Here is a 20,000-nt window from a genome sequence, read left to right as displayed (position 1 = left end):
AGGATGAGTCACAACACTGCTCTCAACACACTCAGCCTGTAGTTACTGTGAGTGATCCTGTGTTTGTGTGCCCGTGTGTGCTTGTGTGTGTGTGTATGTGTGTGTGTGTGTGCGCGTGTGTGCATGTGTGTGTGTGGGTGTGTGCGTGCGTGCATGCGTGTGTGTGTGTGTGTGTGTGTGCTTGGCTCTGATTTATGTCCTCAGCAGGGTGTCATTATCCTAAAACTCTGCTAACTTCCATCACGATGCTTATGTCTGTGTTTATCGAGGTTTGTTTAAACAAGTCTTAGAAAAATAACAACAGCACCACATTTCAACTGAAAACTATTAAATTCATCACGAATGTTTAAGCTCTGGTGAGGAACACGTGGGGCTTCAAGGTTCAGGCTCAGCATCTCTGTCTCGAGCGGTTTTGGGTTTTTACTTCTCAACCTCGCAAGTATAACACAATACAAAACCCCAGTGGTACAAAGGAACAGTAGGCAGGTTATGTCAAGAGGTTGTATGCAAAAATATGCACCAGCTCAGTGGTGCACTGAAACGTCCTCCATAAAGACAGCTGCTGGTTGGTTCCGTTTGAATCTGCTGGATGGGTTCTCTGTTCTGCTTTCCGACCCTTCCAGAACTTGGAGGAGAGAACTCAGCTTGCGACCAAGAGACTCTGGTTCTGATCTCGTCGAGCAAGCTTTGCAGCTTCTGAGATGCGCACGGTCAACATACGGGTGATCCGGCCTTCTGTCCGGCTAGTGCCATTCTGAGTTCCTCACGGCTAGCTCAATCGCTTTCCCACACCGACTAGTAGGTCCATCGTTCCAGAGGTCTTCCATCCGCATGTAGTGCCATCGCACTTTCCAGGCATGGGCTCTGAGTGAGCAAGCAACACTTGTTGGGATGTACAGCGTTCGACTGCATTTCTTGGCAAGTGGAACCGTTAAGATGGTGGTGATAGCGTGCAGTTCAGCGTGTGGCATTCTGTCTGGGTGTCGTGGTGACGTCTGAAGCTCTGCTGAGATAACAATGTGTTGATCAGTAAACCTCCTGTAGAAGGCCTAAGGAACAAGGCACAACGTCTCCCTGCGCCGCACAACTGGCTTTCGGGAGGCATCAAGTCCCTCGTGGTTTAACGGCCGCTCTGACGCGCCATCGCGTCACTCTGACGGACAGCGAGGAGTTAAAGACGCCAGGCTACAGCTTTCAAAAGGTCACACACAAATTTTGCACGGGAGGGCCTCATTCACAGCAGTCAAATGGGCTGGCGGAATGCACCCTTCACCACCGTGCAAACATGGGCAAAGAGAGAGAGAGAGAGAGAGAGAGAGAGAGAGAGGAGAGAGAGAGGGAGAGAGAGAGAGGGAGAGAGAGAGAGAGAGAGAGAGAGAGGAGAGAGAGAGAGAGAGAGAGAGAGAGAGAGAGAGGAGAGAGAGAGAGAGAGAGAGAGGGAGAGAGAAGAGAGAGAGAGAGAGAGAGAGAGGGAGAGAGAGAGAGGGAGAGAGAGAGAGAGAGAGAGAGAGAGAGAGAGAGGGAGAGAGATAGTGTCGTTCCACGTTCACTTCCCTCCTAATGGCTGTGGACGTAACATTCCGTGAGACAATCCTTGTCTCGCTTACATGCCGGGGCTCTGCACAGGTTCGACGACCTTCGGAGTGAAGCTCTGCCTCTGCCCGCTGCTGGTTTATGCCCCATGGAGCCGAACGCAGGATGTTCTTCTGCACTCCTCTGCAGTGAAGGCCGGACTTGCTGAAGCGTCGTGGCAGCCAGACGGGTGCGCTGGCCTGGGATCAGCACCAGAACACAGCTTCTTTGTGAACGTTTTAAGCCAAAGCACCCACCGCTGGGAAGGAGGAGCTCTTTCCGAGCTGGGTGGAGAACAGAGCCAGAGCTCTTCCAGGGCTCTTCTCGTCCGCCGGGCTGTTGCTTTGCTGGAGGAGCCAAAGTTTCCCTGGCTACAAGCGTAACATGCTCCCGAGTCCTCGCGCGTTGGCGCCGCCGTCTGCGCATGACGGTCTGAGACATAAGAGCCCCCCACCCACCCCCCCCACCGACATCCTCTCACACCGTTCCTTTCAGTCTTAGCATTGCAGGAACAATTGCTGCTTAACAGGAGAAGCAGGAAAACTGAACCATGCGTCAGATCCCGAGTAACAACCAAAATCCTCAGTTGAAATTCCTTTGTATTCTGAAGCTAGTGTTTCCTCTAGCTGTACTCCGTCTACACCGCAATCACTGCTTAGTACCCTCCTCATGCAAACAACAACAACAACTACAAAATAAAATAAAATAAAGAAACAAATAAGGCATTGTGGCAAAAATGTTTATCATCTGTGAGCATTGTGTAGGGAAGCACTAGAGTTGTTATTTTACACTCCAGTTCAAAGTTCTAAAAGATTTATCGAGATTCTAAAAGATTTATCTATGAGCCTAATCTTTAATCTCACTGCTATCCTTCCTCATAATTAAAGTCACCAGTTATATGTAAATAATGTTTATACAGCGCTCTCCGTGGTAACCCTTGCTTCAACCTCAGCACTAGCTCTCCAGATAATAACGCGTTGATCTTTTTGTTGGGATTTTTGTCCTATTCGTTTGTTGTGGCCTTTCTGTTCTTCAGGATTAAGTTAAGTCACGTGCTGAAAGTACTTTTTGTTTATTAGAGGTATGATATATTGCTCATAGGAGCAAATCTCGGGGGGAGGGGGGCACGAATTAAGGAAGAAGACAAAAGGCAGAGTGAGTGGATGAGCGAGCCCAGTCTCGAGCCCTGCCAAATTTCTTCCCAATCTGCGGAGATGGAATCCCTCCACGGTGAAATTCCGCTCGCGCCCTGGCGCGAGCGTGGCGAGTAGCGCGTCATTCCACGAGAGGGCGGCGCGCCTGACTAGGAGGTGTTTTCCAGGTTTAAAAGCCAGAGGTCTGCCGCTCTGTCAAGCGGTGCGTCATTTATGCCGGGAGAAACTCAAATCACAATGAGAAGAGAAGGAACAGAAACGGCATAACGCGCTCATTCCTTACCTCCCCCCCCCCCCCCCCCCGGTTACCAAACTCGCGCCAAGTCACCAAAAAGATGACCGGGATGCAGCTGATGGAGACGAACACCCAGTAGCTCAACGTCGCCTCAGATTCTCCGCGTTCGTGCTCACCTTAGTCGCTCTTTTTGTGGATCTTAAAAAAACCAAACAAACAAAAAAACCTTTATTGGAAATTGAACCCTCTTCGGTATTCGAACATTTGATCTGTCACAAGTTGAATGCCCGCGACTGACTGTGTGCGATTTCATTCAAAAGCCAACTTCAAACAGCCGCTGGAGCCGCGTTCGGGGAAGCAGAGAGGCTCCGTGTTTTGCGCCGCTCCCGAACCAAGCATGAAGTCTGCAGACGAAGGTACGCCTGCGCCGGGGTCCAGCAATTAACATACAACTTTCCTTGGTTATTTCACGTACGTGCGCGATTTTATTTTTAATTTTTTTCAAGGTAGTTTTAAGATATTATAAAGTCAGACGGAATAAATAGAAGAATAACAACATTACATTTAATGGAATAGGTTAGAATATAATCCTATCAGGGTTGACTTAGTCGCCCTGGTTGCTGACTGAGACCAACCTTGAAGTGTGTTAATACTCTGAAGTGACTCTCTTTGTCAGTAGTGGAAATCTGAAATCTGTTCTCTGTGTCACCACAAGCAATTATTCTAAACAGTTATCTTTTGTTTACAACAGTGCATTGCTGCAAAACTGACCACAGTAGTTGACTCAGTATACTGCGCTATTGCTGCCTGGTTGAAGTTAGGAGAACACACTCGCTGTCACATCATTTATCAGTTATGGCATGAAAGTTCCGCACGCAGCAGTCTGTCCTTTGCGTGCACACGGGATTTATAGTGAATTTGTCCTAGATCCCACATCACCAGGGCAAAACTCTGTCTCACGCATTTAATCCGGTAGCTAGCGGGGCCCAGCGCTGATGTCACGGGCTTTCTGCCGAGTTGGTATTACTTCTGTGTCTGTGCAGTTTTGAGGATAGTGTTTCTGTGGTGGGATGAGCGTTACTGTGCGTTCCAAGCCGTGGCTTCTGAGCCTCATAATTGATAGCAGATTCACGGGTGTTTGGGTTGGTTTATGCGTGCGGGTGCGGCGCGCGCGTGTCGCCTTGCTGCTTCAGACTGCTGACGGTTGCAAAAAAAATATTTTTTTTTTGGTACCCTTCTACACTGTTTTTTTTTCTCCTCCAAACCCTTGTCTTTCCCTTTATGGTTCTTTCAAACTACAATTCACCGAGACACACAAGTAGCAATCCGTTTCAACTCAGGCAAACATGTATGCTTGCGGATAAATGTAAAAAACAAAACAAAAACAAACAAACAAAACAAACAGCTGTCCTTCTGTAAACTGACGCACGTGGACCGGGTCCCCTTTGCTTAAGGGTTACTTATTATTTTTGCCATTTTTGCACGCGCGGTGGCTGGATACGCGACTGAGAAAAAGCTCACTTCCCACCTCTGCCTCCCCGTAGCTCCCAGAGAGCCTGAAAATGCAAACGAGTCGTGCAGGTGGAGAGATAGCCCCCCGCGAGCTTGTGTGCGCGACGTAAGAGGAGAGCTCAACTAGGGAGCGCGCGGGCACGCGAATTACGGAGTGCAGCGAAGTTCGAAAAAAAAAAGGAACTCGCGAGGGGCGGATCTGGCATGCAGAGAACCTCACGAACGAAGCGCGCGCGTGTGTGTGTGTGTGTGTGTGAGTGTGTATGGTTTTTTTTTTTCACGTGAAAGATAAGAGGTGCGGTGTGACTGCGCAGGATGCCAGCGCCCCTGTTCCTCTCCGAGAGCAGAGGATAGGCAACCTTATTCACGCACCGTCTCAGGCACGCCGACCCGAAATGGGATCCGGCAGTCACGAACCCGAGTTTGACTTCAGCTTTCTGTTCGAGTACAGCGGCCGAGGCGGAGAGACGGACGCGGAGAGAGGTTTGTAGGCAGGTCGCCGACTGTCGCGCCTAAATTCAGGTTCAGCCGCCGAGTTCAGTGAGATGATCAACTGTATCTATTAATATTTTCTATTAACTGTTACCTTATAGAAAACATCACCCTTGCCGTTCCTGGTAGCCTACACATCACGCGTGAAAGCTTGTTTGTTGCTGTGGTCTTGTAATCTGACATGCACTCAGAAACGGTATTCTGCAGATTTTTTAAAATTTTCTTAGTACCATTTGGGTCACAAATGACGTGTTTCGCATTTTTAACTTCACAGTGTATTTGCAGTGGTGAGAGATCTTAGCTGTTTGGTTATACGGCATTTTACAGCCGTCGTTCTGTGTACTTCATTCTACTTTTGACCTTTTTACATTGACTTTTTTTTTTTTTACTATAGTGTATAGTAATATAACAGCAACAACATCAGTAATAATAGTAATATAATAATAGCAACAATAATAATAGCATATATATATGGAAATATGGAGAAAACAGCTGTTTTATTTATGTTGTTGTGTTTAGAAGTACAAAGTACCGTTCTCATTTTGTTTTATTTCTTTTATGTTCCTGTTAAAACTGTGTTGCTACTTAAGGTTCAAAAGCAAAAAAAAAAAATCTTTTAAACCACAAAACCTATAAAAGAACTTCAGGTTTCTATCTGGAGCGTAACTGCATCTGGAAATAGTCTGTCATGAGCTAACTTTAGCCGGTCTGCCCACGCGTTCTGGGGTGCATGACAGGTTCATAATTTCACGTGGTGTCCTGTTTGCACACTGCTGCGGTTAACAGATGCAGGAGAAAGACGAAGGGGACTGCCACAAAACAAGAGAAAAGCAAGAAAGAAAAAACTGAATCTCAAAGCTGAGACCCCCCGCTGCGTTCACACTAGAAATCAGACGTGTGGATGCAGTTCAAGATATGCAACAGGGTTTAATCTAACATCTAACGTCCATGTTGTAAATGTGATTTGGTGCGTTATTGAGTTTTCTTTAGACATTTAAAACAAATGTCACTCTTAATGAATCGGTGGTGGTGGATCATTTAGTCCTGACTTAAACTGAGTTTTGGATGAGCAGCCAAGATTCTTGATGCGTAGTAACTTACCCGTAAGCCTGAACCGTCTAGCCAGACGCTTTCTGCTTTCGTTTCCCTGCACGTCGCAGGAGTGCAGGGCTCTGATGTACTCACTGATGTCTTCTTTTGTGTTTTTGTTTTGTTTTTGTTTTTTTTCCAGAGGCCTTTAGCTACGTGCCCAACGTGAGTCTTTCGACCCTGACACTGGGGATGGGGAGCCCCTGCCTGGGGTCGCAGTACCACAACCTACAGACCAGCCCCGTCATCTCCGTCTCCTCCTGCCACCAGGCGAGCTACGGGCTCCACGGAGACCCCATGGCGTCGGGCTACTACCTGCCGCCTGGGCTCCGGCCCCCTCTGGAGAGCCCGCGCATCGAGATCACCACCTACACCCAGATACCGGAGGTGGAGGTGGAGGAGGAGAGCGTGGACCCCCTGACCAAGCGGGTGAACATCGTGACCCTGACGCTGCCCAGCGCCGACGGCTACCGTGACCCGAGCTGCCTGAGCCCGGCGAGCAGCCTCTCGTCGCGCAGCTGCAACTCGGAGGCCTCGTACGAGTCGGGCTTCTACAACTACGACAACTCGCCGCAGAACTCGCCCTGGCAGTCGCCCTGCGTGTCCCCCAAAGGCTCCGGCCCCCTACACTCCTGTTCGCATGCCCCCGTCTCCCCCTCAGCCTCTCCACACGTCGCCGCGGCCAACGGGGACGGCTGGGCGCGGCCCCCGCGCGACTCCCGTCCTGGCTCGCCGGCCGGCGGCCACGGCAAGCGCAAGTACGGCCTGGACGGCGGCCCCTGCAGGCCGCCGCTGTACTCGCCGAGCCTCTCGCCCTCCGCCTCGCCGCAGGGCTCTCCCAGGCTGAGCTGCGTGGACGAGGCCTGGCTGGGCACCACCAACCAGTACACCAACTCGGCCATCGTGGCCGCCATCAACGCGCTGAGCACGGACGGCCTGGCCGACCTCGGCGAGGGCGTGCCCCTCAAGGCCCGCAAGACCAACCTGGAGCACGGGCCGGCCGCGAGCATGAAGGCGGAGCCGGGAGCGGACGAGATGGGCCCTGTCTCGGAGCTCTGCCAGGAGGACTACCTCGGCAGCGGCCGGCTGCCCTTCAAGAAGGAGCGCTACTGTGGCAGCTTCCTGGATGTGCCCCCGCACCTCTGCTCCTGGACCAAGCCCAAGACCTACATCAGGTAGGTGCCCGTGAGGGTCGAGAACGAAGCGGCGCCAGTGCGTGAGTGTTAAAGTCTCGCCAAGGCTACTGTAGGCAGTCAGAAGCACGTTCTTCGAGGTCTGGCTTCGGCTGGATCTTTCTGTGTTCAAGCACATGGTGGAGTTTAGAGGGATAATTTGATCATAAAAGGAGGGCCGTATCTTTGATTTATGGCTGTTTACATCCAGATTACAAAGTCTGTTTACATCCAGATTAAGACGTTCTGTGAAGTCTCCAAAAATAAAATGAAAAATATAAACTAAAGTGCAGCAATGTTTTTGTCACTGATTGTTGTCAAATGGAACCCTGAAATAAATCTTTTATTTAGCATAAGTGTAAATTTAGTTTGATCTTTTAAGACCACAGTGGTGGTGGTCAAAGCCTGTTGCTAAATGAATAAAGACAGAGAGCCTTTATGTAAAATCTCAAAAGCATTTCATAGATAATTTTTTGAAGGGTGGTGTGTCTACATGGAGTGTGTGTGTGTGTGTGTGTGTGTGTGTGTGTGTGTGCACATTTATGTATGCAAATTTCCATAACAACCTACACATAAACATATAGATTCTTTTATTATTTGGTTCTTTTGTTATTTTGTTCTCATTATTTTGAATCTCATTTTTAACAAGTCTCTGGCTCCTCCTGTAATCACTGCGTGCGTGCGCGCGCGCGCGTGTGTGTGTGTGTATAATGTGTGTGTGCGTGTGTGTGCGTGTGTGTGTGTGTGCGTGCGTGTGTGTGTGTGCGTGTGTGTGCGTGTGTGTGTGTGTGTGTGTATAATGTGTGTGTGTGTGCATGTGCGTGTGTGTGTGTGCGTGTGTGTGCGTGTGTGTGTGTGCGTGTGTGTGTGTGTGTGTGTGTGTGTGTGTGTGTGTGTGTGTGCGTGTGTGTATGTGTGTGTGTGTGTGTGTGTGAGTGTGTGCACACGCGCAGGCTTTTCCTCTTCTGGCACACTTTCCTGCCGGAAATCAAGTGTTTGATGGTGATAGTGGTGAGCAGGAAGTGATGATGTCAGCCCCGATACGGCCGTCTGCGGCAGGGATCTCCAGACCTGTCCGGGGAGGTCGCGCTCAGATAAATGCCGTCTCTCCCGGGGTCAGAAAACACACAGAACGTTCCAAGAGGATGCCTGTGTTCTCGGGCATCCGGGAGAGGAGCCGCAGCATTCCGCCCGAGCGTGTTTGCGCGGGATAACTGTTGCCCTGCTCTCGCGTGGGAAGCTCTCCTCTGAGCGCTCTCGCAGGACGACGGCGACACGGAAACCAAACCGAAACAAACCCCAGTGCCGTCACCCTCTGTGACCTTCTGCTAAGTCAGACGTGTTCGCAGTTGCTTTTCTACTTTTATAAAAAGCATGAAAGTTCTGTAACAAAATGTATAACTTCATTGCATAAGTAAAAGGTGTCTAGTCGGGAGTCTGACTGCTCCATGCAGAGCCATTCTGATAAAGACTGAGACGGCTCCGATTGGAACACATGCCTCTTTCATTACACATCTGGGGAAAAGATTTTTAAAAACACAAGCAATTAGCAGCCAGACTTTGGAAGCGAGGTACGTCCATTGATTGGATTAGGGGCGATGATGACATGGAAGGGTTCGAATCCGAGCGTGTGCTTGAGAAGAAGGTCTGGCTTTGGTCAGGAGACGAGCGCATCCATCGGCAGGGGCGCCTGTGTGTGTCTGTTAAGAACCCGCCCTCTCCTCTGATTGGCAGCCCGTCCCTGCCAGCTCTCGATTGGCAGCTGCCGTCCTGCTCGGGGCCATACAGTCTCCAGATTGAGGTGCAACCCAAGTCCCATCACCGCGCCCACTACGAGACGGAGGGCAGCCGCGGAGCCGTGAAGGCCCTGTCGGGAGGACATCCTGTGGTTCAGGTACTCCAGCCCGCGCGCAACCAGCAGACAAACACATGCTTGCATGGGTTGTTTCTCACACGCCTCGGTGCATATGCACATGACGCAGCCTGTTTTGTTTTGGTGGTTTTTTTAGTATTTCTTTTCATGTATATTTGGTAGTAGAAAAATAAAACTTTTCGCAGGAGGCATTTGATTCTTGACTGATGAACCTAATAAAAGGAGGTTCGAATCCCAGCCATGCCTTGCGCCAACGTCAGCCATATACGGTTTTGACACTGAGACACAGAGACACTGTACACTGACTAAAAATAATTTGAAGATAAAGGGTGAAAATGAGGTTTAAACTTTTTTAGACAATGATATATTCATTGATATTTTATGTTCACTACATTTTATATTATAGGGAAAATTATTTAATTCCTCCCCAAAACACTAGTCTTTTAAACTTGGAAATAGCTCTGCATTTTGATAGAGTAATACTAGAGTTTTGGCCCAACGTGAGGCAGCGCTGTTTAATTGCATGTGACTACCACCTTTTTTCACTTTTTATGAAAACTCTTGACTTTGTCAAACAGGGTGGTTTTCGCTTCCTGACTTAAGCCCTCAGCAAGGGCAGGTGTGTGTTTGAGAGTGACAGGAAGACAGAGTGTGTGTGTGTGTGTGTGTGTGTGTTATTAATGGCCCATGAAGGCCAAAGTCAAATGTCTGCAGCACGTGGTAGGACTGAATTGCAGGCACATACTGACACAATTAGAGTGCCGTGAGAGCTACACCTCTCGGTGTTGTGCTTGGCAGTCCCCAAAGAGACCACCTCACTCTCACCTGTTTTACGTAAAGATGCCCCCCACCTCCCTCTCTCTCTGTGTTTACTCGTTGTGGTTACAGTGCTCTGTGTGTGCCTGTGTGATCGTGAGTGACGTGAGTACAGCCATGAGATCAATAACACAGTCCGCTGGGCACACTCCCTCTGACAGGGCCACACACACCCTCTGACAGACCCACACACTCCTTCTGCTAGATCCACACACACACCCTGTGACAGACCCACACACTCCTTCTGCTGGGTCCACACACACCCTGTGGCAGACCCACACACTCCTGCTGGGTCCGCACCCTGTGTCACCCTCTGCTGAGTGCACACACACTCCCTCTGCCAGGTGCACACACATTCCCCCTACTGCAGGGCTGTTGTCTCTTGATGATGTCAGTAGTCTGGGAAGCAGCAACTGTCTTCCTGATTTCTCATTTTCTCTGCAGGCAAACCCAGGCAGTTTAAGGCCTAATTCATCACCTCACAGGTGTTTCTTATAAACCATTTCCTCCCCGACAAAACCATGTCTCAGTGCTGAAGGCCAGCTTGCTAACACATGGCTGTGAAGAAGGTGCTGGACGTGTGTGTGTGTGTGTGTGTGTGTGTGTGTGTGTGTGGATAGGGGAGTGTGTGTAGCCGAGGTGGCCCTACCGGCTCATGGCACACTGGTTTCTGACCTGTCCGCTAAAAAAATTACAGACTGTTTTAGGAAAAAATAAACAAAACCAAGAGTAAGGAACAGTAAACACGACCTCCTAAGGATAACCTGCTCCCAGTGCTCTGTTCTTGCATTTGACAAGTGTAGCCCGTTTAGGTGAAGATTCACTCTGATGCCGTCAATGACAGATTAGCTGTGTGACCCTGACCTTCGTTCCAGTTTCCCTGACATGTACTCAGTAATCAGGGCTCTTACAAACCATCACACACCAAGGAAGGCTGTTCCTCCCTCTGCATTCAGGGGACTGCAGTACGGCTCCGGTACCAGAGTGGCTCGGAGGGCGGCAGCCCTGTTTTGGAACTGTCCGATGGGGCCAGAATTACATCTGGCCTCGGCACCCTGTTACTTGTTTTTTCGCTGTATTCCCGTGCGGCAGACAGACAGTTGTGCTCCATAGGAAGCAAAACAACTCGCTTTGACTTGGACGGGTTCTCCGGCGGGATTTAATGCTTTAGGCGTTTGACTCGGGGCAAAACGTGTGGGGCGTCATGAAGTGAGGTGATCCTTTCTACTGAGAGAGAGAGAGAGAAGGAAGGCGAGAACGTCGCCTCCTCTTTCTGTGTCTCTCTCCCTCTCTCCTTCTCTCTCTCTACTTCTTCTCTTTTCTCTCCTTCCCTCTTCCTCTTTCTACCCTCTCTCAGTCGGAGGTCTCTCCGGCGAGCGGCTCCGGGCGGGCGGGTGCAGCCATGGAGAAGGTGACATGGGAGCAGCGGCGTGGGGAGTCATCAGGCAGGCAGCTGGGGCCCAGCAGGGCCGTCCCACCCCCGAGGATGCTGGGTTTCCTGCTGATTAAAGGACCCCAAGGCCCGGCGGACCCCCGGGGGAGCGGGGCAGGGCTGGTGGGTTGGGGGTGAGCGGGACTCCCGCAGCCTGTCTGAAGCTGCTGTGCCTGGGCCTCACCGCCGACTCCGTTCCTGGCGAGGTGCCTACAGAAGCGTTCCCGGGTCGATCCGAGCGCCGACGTCCTGCTCCGAAACCCGTAGCACTGTTTCCCTTTCACACACAGGCACACGCGCAAGCACGACCCTGGTGTGGCAGTGGACAGTTCGTTCACAGATTTTTTTCAGACCTTATCTGCGACCACTGTGTAGCGGTAGAGGCTCACATTTTCAGCAGGCCAGTACAGACAAACCCCCACCTCCTCCACCCACCTCCTCCACCCCCCGGCCCCCTGCGTTTCCCCACCGATCCCCTGCTCATTAGCTGTCATCTCCGCTCTGCCGTATGGCCGTAATGAGTGGAGGTGTTTATCTAACCCCTTCCCTGGCTGGTGCCAAATACACAGGCTCCCCTTTGTTTAGGAAAGTTCCTTTCATGACATCATTCTCTCTCTCTCTCTCTGCGACACCCCCGGGGCTGGAGGGTGGATCAGCGGGTGGGGGGTGGTGGGGGTGGGTAAAAGATGCCCTGCATTACCAGCCTGTTACCCCGCCGACTGCCTGCCTCCTCTCTGGACCTTTCTGTAGTTCAGCTTCAGGTCTCATCGGCTTCCATCTTGTCTCGGAGCCGTAACGGAGCCGTCTCACCCCTGGGGACGCTTTTCGGCTTTTCTAGCTCCTGCTGACTGCACCACCGTTCGGGGGATATCCCACAACCCCCCCCCCCCGCCGCCCACTCCCCAAACACCCCCTTATCCGCGGAAAAGGGCCGTCGCCACACCGCAGCTGTACTCAACATCTACACGCTGGTTTTCCGAAGGAATCCTGGCGGGAATGTCGAGGTCTGTCTTCGGCCGAAAGACCCAAGTGGGGCCTGATGGATTTTCCATCAGGTTGAAACTGATATGAAATGTATCTGCCAAAGCTGAATTACAGTTTGCTGATGGGCACGGCCCCTGCACATGACCCCTGGGGCTTTTATCAAACCCTACAACAACGCTCATTAGCCAGAATTAACCGAACTCCATTGTTCAGGGCAAGGTTTGCCCTCATCCTGTAACGTTGTCTAGGTTCTACACATCTGCTCACTTTTTTTATCACGTTATAGTCCAAAACGTTCTGCATTGCAATAATAATTAATAGCTAATGGGTGACAACTCACACTATGCTAATGCACCAGTGCTAACTGGCTTCCAGTAGCTTTTGCTCGCAGTTAGTTGGGATAGTGTTCATTAAATGGACAGTTTCTTCAGAGAAGCACACTCTGTTAGTACCCAAGAACAAGCATGTGGCAAACACAACTTTGTTTTCGTATCTATGAAAGTGAAGATGCCCGTGTGTCATCATTGCAGATAATGAATGTCTTATTTTTTACCAAAGGCTGTAATAAGGTCCCGGGGCCCAGACCCTTGTGTTGTAGGGCCTCATCTCGATCAAGGCCTTGGGGTTGGGGAACCACTAATTGCAGTCGTGGGTCGTGACTTAAAGAACAATGCAGCAGCGTTTTGCTCGGTCTGAGGCAAGGAGCTGCAGATTCATGAGCCACTGGAGGCGAATGCTCGGATGGCAGACCGCTGGAATCCTTGTGTAGTCCTTAGCTCTGAACGGTCTCCAGGTTCTGAGCAGTCGTTTCGGAGGCCATATCTTAGAGAGGGCTCGGCGCGCCGTGATCACCGGTCTAGACAGCGATCCCCGGAACCCCGTTGCGACATAGCACTCGTTGGGTTTGGAATATGCATTAAAGAGACACGCTGCATGAGCACGCGAGTACCGAACGCGCAGCACATGGCGGAGAGCTAATAACGCAGGCTTTGGAGCAGGAAAGAGGAGACTTGGATGAGTGTAGATTTGATTTGGTGTGGAGAGGCCTCGTCTGGTGGCTGTCAGCGCTAGAGAGCCAACGTGATAATGGGGCTGAGGTCTGGTCCCACCCCCTCACTCGCCCACACACACACACACACACACGTGCATAAACCCCCGCGCCACGTGGACTAGTCATGACATTCCTACTCACCACAGTGAAGAGAAGGAGGGAGAGAAATAAAGGAGAGAGAGAGAGAGAGAGAAAGGGGGAATAGTGCAAACGCCATAGATTGATAAAGCAAGAAAGTGAAAAAGAGATAGCTTCGTAGGCTCCGAGCCTGGTTTCCTTAAACAAATGCTCCGATTGGAAATCCTGTAGCTGCTGGCCACGGCAGGACTGTGTTTCCAGAGACGTTTCACTAATACCTGCAACTGCGCTACTGCACAAACGCCCCTGGAGCTCCATCATGCTGTATTTCACACGTCATCCCAGCTGTAGAGGATAATATACCGGGGTCCAGCCGGGGTCCGGCCGACACGCGCCACCCTCGCAGGAGACGGCAGGCAGGGGCCTGTCAGTGCGCGTAACGGCCGTCCGCTCCTCATACCTCAACGAGACAGGAATGAGCGTTTAGGCCGCCATTCTTTTAAGCCTGCCGTCTTGGACGGAGCCTCCCACGTGGGTGGAGGGAGACGAACTATGAGGTGGTTGTGACGGTGATTGGGGGCTGGGGTTGGGTGTTTTGGGGAGAACACATATGGTAAGCGAATCTAGCGAGTTCGACTCAAGGGGGACAAACTGCGTTCCTTTACTGTCGGGAAGACCAGCGTCAACACGAGTTCCCTGACCTCATTAATCACTTCCTCTCGCGCATGAGGTCACTTGCGCTTCGAACAGAGTCTCAGACAGCCGTCGCCTCGTGCCACATGCCCCCCGAATAAAGAGCCCCTGTTCCCTGACCCTCCTGCAGACGCCTGGTCCAAAGAAAGAGGGTTCGGAATAGCGGGAAATGCTCAAAGGACGTGCAGCCGTGCTCATGTACTCATGGACTGGACGGTGGAGAAGCAGAAAGCGTGTCCCTAGACCTCACCATTGCGAGATTTTCGCTACTAGCTTTTTCATCTATATGGCGCTTGGTAGCGCAACAGGGCCTGAAGCTGATTATCCGCAGTGACATGGCGAGTAGAATATAATAAACGCAACGAGCGCGGTGGTGAGGTCACCTCCGAGATGAAGCGCTCCCCGGGGAGGCCGGGACTTCAAGAAGCCCCTGACCCCGGCGTGCCTTGCTGATGACTAGCATATGTGACTAGCGCTCCGGACAGCTGCGCGACTACAGAGGGCAATCGAGCCGCGCGCGATAGATCATTAGCCAGCGTTCACTGGCTCAAGAAAACTCGTCGTGCTTGCGCGGTGAGTTCGGGTGACGGCACGCGCAGAAGACGAACGGATTGCGTTATAGTGCTCTCCGGTTATCCCGCTCGGTAGTCGGCGCATTTTAAAAACGAGATCTTCATTCCTCCGTTAGCCGTGAGGCCAATTTAACAGCTAAATTGCCCGTTGAGAGACAGAGGGGAGCTTGCTTCTGTCCTGCATCTTCAGCTGGCTGATTTACCCGACACTTTTATCCAAAGCAACTTACAATGATGACTGAACACAACTTGAACAATCGAGGGCTAAGGGGATTGATCAGAGGCCCCACAGTGGCAACTTGACAGCAGTGGTGTGTGAACCAGCAACCTTATGATTATTAGTCAAGTACATTAACCACTGCCCAGCTGCTGCTGTTCAATTTCTTAGTTGTTTTTCCCCCAAGTGTGGCATGGAACCAGATTGCAGTGAACAGAAATTTCCAGCGTCACCTCAAGTTCCCTTCTCTGCCTGTTCAGGTCCTCCAAACCCAGCAAACCCCCCCCCCCCCACCCCCCACTCCACCCTCATCCAACGAGGTAATTATAAGGGCTTTAATCAGATTATGTCATAGGTTACATGTGGCATGCATTCTTCTGGACAACTCCATCACTTAAATAAACACTGCGCCTGTTATTTAGTTTGACAGCCTTGCCGTTTTGACTGGGTCACTGAGTGAAACCTCGCCGGGCAGAAACCTGACATCATACGCCCCCGTTAAGCGACGATCGGGGAAATGTTCGGATCGACCAGATAGTCCTTTATTTTAACAGGTCTGTCTTATTTGCTTATTAAGGACGGTCTAACGTGGCTAGCCAACCCGGTATGGTCCAGCCCTGGTCACCTGTCCAAGCCCTTGGAAACCCTTTCCGAGCATCCGGAAAGGTTTCTTTTTTACCGTTTTGGGGAACAGGCCAGACGCTCGCCCACAGCGCGGCGGTCACAGCCATGCAGACCGTGAGGTCTGGTTACACCAGGGCCACCGATTTGATAGCACCATTCTGTTTGAACCGAAGCCACGGCCTTTCTGGTGGTTATGTTCGAGGAGAACTGCCACTGGCTGGTCTACCAAAGCGTGCACAACTGAGGTTTGGTGCTTTTTGAGTTTTATTTGTTATTGTTTTAACGCCGTTCGACTACGGCGCTGTGTTTATGTATTTATGAGAATCATGGGTAGGCTGACCTTAAGTGATCTCCACTTACTGTGCTGTTGACTAATGGTTTCTCTCTGTCTGCGTAAGCAGCATTTTGTTCTCCCAGCCTGTGTTGAAGTGGTTTTTATTGGAGAGCAGAGGGGCTAAGTGGTAGCTGGTAAGAGAGGAAGTGGTACCTGTTTGAAAGGGGAGGGGGGGGTCTTGTTGGGGGGGGTTGGCTCCTCCTTACACTTTAGCTTTCATCTCAGTGTGGCTTCGTCTCCGGCACCGGCGCGAAGCACCACGAGCCATAATGAAAATCATAACGCGCGTTTTTCGTTTCATGTCGGAAAGCGCCCGGGGAGCCGCCGTTAGCGGCGAGTTGTGCTAACACTGGGCTCAGCATTGCTGCCCTCGGGAAAGCTCTGTTCAAATGTAGCCAGCTTTGTAAGATGAAACAGGACAAGCCGCCTTTTCTTCATTCCGAAGAGCGACGTTTTTAAGCCGCTTTTTAAGAAACGTGTAACTCCTGTCCAATAAAACATCATTTTGAACGGGCTGCATATCACCGTGGATAAACCTTTTTCCCTGTTTTGTCCTCAATTCTCTGAATTTTATTGCGCCTCTGTTGAACTCATAAGATATTTATTATTCTGAAATTACAGCCGGGTCACAAGACATTTATTATATTTTAATGTGGTATTGTTAAAATCTTATTGGGTATCATGGAAAAAAAGGAAGTGTACAATTGAAGTGTAGAAGTGTACAATTACTGTGTTATGATGAATTAATAGGTTTAACCCTTGTGATCGCCAGTAGCTGTACGCAGCTGTTTAAAATAAACGTAATAATCACTTAAGTGTCCCAATGTGTGTTGATACGGTCACGTCAGTCAGTGTCTGCTGTGTTTCTATATTTCTCCGGTCGTCCTTTTTCACGTGCAGGGCGATTGGACTCCGTGGTGATTAAAGCCACGTTTAAGACTACCCGACCCCCTGGGGGGGCTCTGAACAGGCAGGTCACACCAAGCTGAAGGGAAAGGCTGTGTGTCCCTAGCACTAGGCACGTCGCTGCTGCCACGCCTGTGTTTTCTGCGGGAGGCAGGGTTTTGAGAGGAGGGGGTTGGGTTTTACAGCCTGGCAGGGCCTGACCTGGCTTTCTCTGCTCGCACCACCAGCTGTACGGCTACGTGGACAGCGAGCCCCTGACGCTGCAGCTGTTCATCGGCACGGCGGACGACCGTCTCCTGCGCCCGCACGCCTTCTACCAGGTGCACCGCATCACAGGCAAGACGGTGTCCACGCCCAGCCACGAGGCCATGCAGACCAGCACCAAGGTGCTGGAGATCCCACTGCTGCCGGAGAACAACATGCGTGCCATGTGAGTGCGTCCCCGCCTGTGTGTGTGTGAGCGTGTGTGTGTGTGTGTGTGTGTGTGTGTGTGCGTGCGTGTGTGCATGCATGTGTGTGTGTGTGTGCTTGCGTGTGTGTGAGCTTGCGTGTGTGTGAGTGTGTGCGCGCGTGTGTGTGCGCGTGTGTGTGCGCGTGTGTGCGCGCGTGTGTGTGTGTGTGTGCCTTTTTCACCCACCCATTCTCGGTGGCTTGCTTTAAACACGTCTCTGTTCCCATTCTTTTGCCTTTCCTTTAGAGATAACCATAGCGACAGCTAACTTCATAGATAAGGGTTCATCCCCAAAGCTGGCCCCACGTTACCCAGGCCAATAAACAGGCCAGTATCATCGCCCTGGGTGGGGCTTCCTGGGTGGGGCCTGACGGCACCACTCTGTGTCCCTGCACAGTTCCTGATAGTGTGATGTTTTTTATCTGTCCTGATATTCCTCATCATTTCGGGATTACCCCACACACCTCATCCTTCCCCTGCCTATCCCAAGCCCGGATCTTTCGTAGACATGCTTCAGAACGTTTCCGCCCCCCCCCCCCCCCCCCCCGACTCCGCCCTCATCTCCACCCCCGCCCACACGGAGCTCCAGCGTCCCCATGGCTGCTGGGGCTCCTGGTCTGGGGTTTCCCTCCTCCACAGCTCTGTTGGCAACCTTCCCAGCACTCCGCAGCAGAAGGAGAAAAGCATCAGGCCCAGACTGGGTTACGTAACCTTCCTCACCCCCCCAGAGTCCCCCCCCCCCCCATTCCTCTGCGTTGTTTTTCTGAGATGAAATGTGTTTTGTGGAAGAATGTTGGCCGGCCCCTCGGTTTCCACCGAATCTGGAACCCCATCCCAGCTGCTGCCGTTGCTGCTGCTGTTAACCTGTTATCAACGGGGCTCGGAGAAAAGCAAACTCCGTTTCTCTCGCTCTGAGTGTCATTCACCGGAGGGGTGGGGGGGTCTCTAATGGAGAGGTTCTGTAGGCGAACCAGACCATTAATTCAGTTACAGCCCAGTACAGAAGGAGCCAGGCAGCAGCGGCTGACGTCACGCCAGGTCACCTGATCGACGACAGCGTAGGGGGCACCCTCTGCTCCTGATATGTCATCAGTGTGTGTGTGTGTGTGTGTGTGTGTGTGTGAGTGTGTGTGTGTGTGTGTGTGTGTGTGTGGAGGGCAGGAGTTTTATCATGACACAGTGTCAGGCAGGAAGCTGTGGGCAGAGGGTATTTTTCTGCCTTTAAAGTCTGTCTTGTGCAGAGGCTTGCTGATGTGCTCTTTCCATCCAACTACAGACGTGTAGGCTCTGATAAGACCCAGGCCAACGAGCCTCACCCCTCCCCAACACCCCGAGAAACACCCCCCCCCCGGTGGACACTCCCGTTTGGCCGGTTCCGGATCCTCAGGCCGGGTTCTTAGTTTTCCCAGCTCCAGCACTCCTGTTTCCAGTCACGAAGGTCCCATTCGTTACCCGACGAGCCGGAGCTGGTTTGTCGAAGTGTGTAGGTGTGCAGGGAAGCACGGCATATGACGAGGCTGTTGGGTGGCTGTATTGTTTTTTTTTCAAGATTACAGAACACAAACTAGGGTTTGGGGGGGGGGGGGGTATAAGCCGTGTTTGTATCCTAGCGGAGATTAGAGCACGCCCAGCAAGCATGCTAGGTAGCACCTCCCTAATTGGTCCGTGTCTGCCGTTGAGGCAGATGAGGTCATTCCTGTCCCATCATTTCCCCGGCTTAATTACGCCGCTCAGAGCAAATATTAACAGCGGAAACGGCAGCACGATGGCTTGGAGAGTAAATGCTTCTAGCCCAGATTCACGGAAATGTCCGTCAGCCCACACTGCTCCTCACAGAGCCTCCTCCTTCTCCTTCCCGCGCCTTCTTCCATAAAGCGCTGGGCTCATGGAGCTTTTGCTCTAAAACACACCAACAGTTTGACACGTTCAGCTGGCTCGGTTCTATGAGCCCTCATCATACACGTCACTGAAACGTGAGTTTTCTGAGGCTGACATCACACGCTGCTTCTCACGTGATTATTGTTGGTTCAGATTGCAGCTGAGCGAAGAGGAGAAAAAAGTAGATTTGTGCAAAACCTGACATTTACCAAGTTCCTGGACGTCAGCCCAAAGCTCCGATGTAAAATAATCGGAATGCCAAGTCGAATTCTATGTGGATTCTCCCTTTTTTACCAGCAGAGTTTTAGTTTTATTTATTTTTAATTTTTATTATCTTTTAAAAAGGCCAGTCTGAAAAAGCGATGCCTTTTTCTGCTCCGAAGTCCCGTGACGGAAAATCCCCGGAAAGGGAGTCTGGGCATGCGGGAAAGGGAGCATGAGAGACTCTCAAAACTTTCCTTCCCTCTTAAGTGTGCTGTTAGTTAGCGGGCTCACTGCAGGAAAGCTTGAGTCAGGGCAGGGGTGAGGTTCTCGGCTGGATCCGGGCCAGGGTGGGTCCGATGTCCGACGTCCCACCAGAGACCCGTCAGCATGGACAGTGCTCAGTTGTGACAAAAAGCTTCCGTCACTTTCGGTCAACGAAACTTTCAGTATTTCCTAATCAGCAGCCTTTGGGATCAGATTTACCCAAGGTATCTGGGCATGCCGAGTGATTTTGCGTTTGGGATCGCGGTGACACGAGCAATGATTGGCTCGTGACCCTGCCCTCCACCAATCACGCCCAAGTTTGCAGCGGCAGTAGTAATCGTCTCGCCACGGAAACCCAGCGGTGTGGCAGCCCAGCCGTCTTTGCGCACGTGCTCTC

General features: G+C 51.4%; 1 protein-coding gene across 6 annotated transcripts in view; it reads left to right on the top strand.

Annotated features, from left to right (window-relative positions):
• The first annotated feature begins 3,067 nt into the window (after positions 1-3,067).
• LOC113581708 (nuclear factor of activated T-cells, cytoplasmic 1-like) overlaps positions 3,068-20,000 on the top strand; it is a 51,624-nt gene continuing 34,691 nt past the window's right edge. The window contains exons 1-4 of one of the 6 annotated variants that reach the window (XM_027017030.3): positions 3,068-3,377; positions 6,197-7,229; positions 8,961-9,120; positions 17,034-17,236. In XM_027017030.3, coding sequence (XP_026872831.3) covers positions 3,245-3,377; positions 6,197-7,229; positions 8,961-9,120; positions 17,034-17,236 — 1,529 coding nt within the window. In that variant the 5' untranslated portion in view covers positions 3,068-3,244. The other 5 variants (XM_081722844.1, XM_035528698.2, XM_035528699.2 and 2 more) reach the window with 5 other exon arrangements.

The sequence above is a fragment of the Electrophorus electricus genome, chromosome 11 (assembly GCF_041902795.1).
Source record: "Electrophorus electricus isolate QZ-2024a chromosome 11, ASM4190279v1, whole genome shotgun sequence".
Taxonomy (NCBI): Eukaryota; Metazoa; Chordata; class Actinopteri; order Gymnotiformes; family Gymnotidae; genus Electrophorus; species Electrophorus electricus.
Note: the sequence above shows the minus strand (reverse complement) of the source record. Positions and strands in the feature narration are given on the sequence as shown.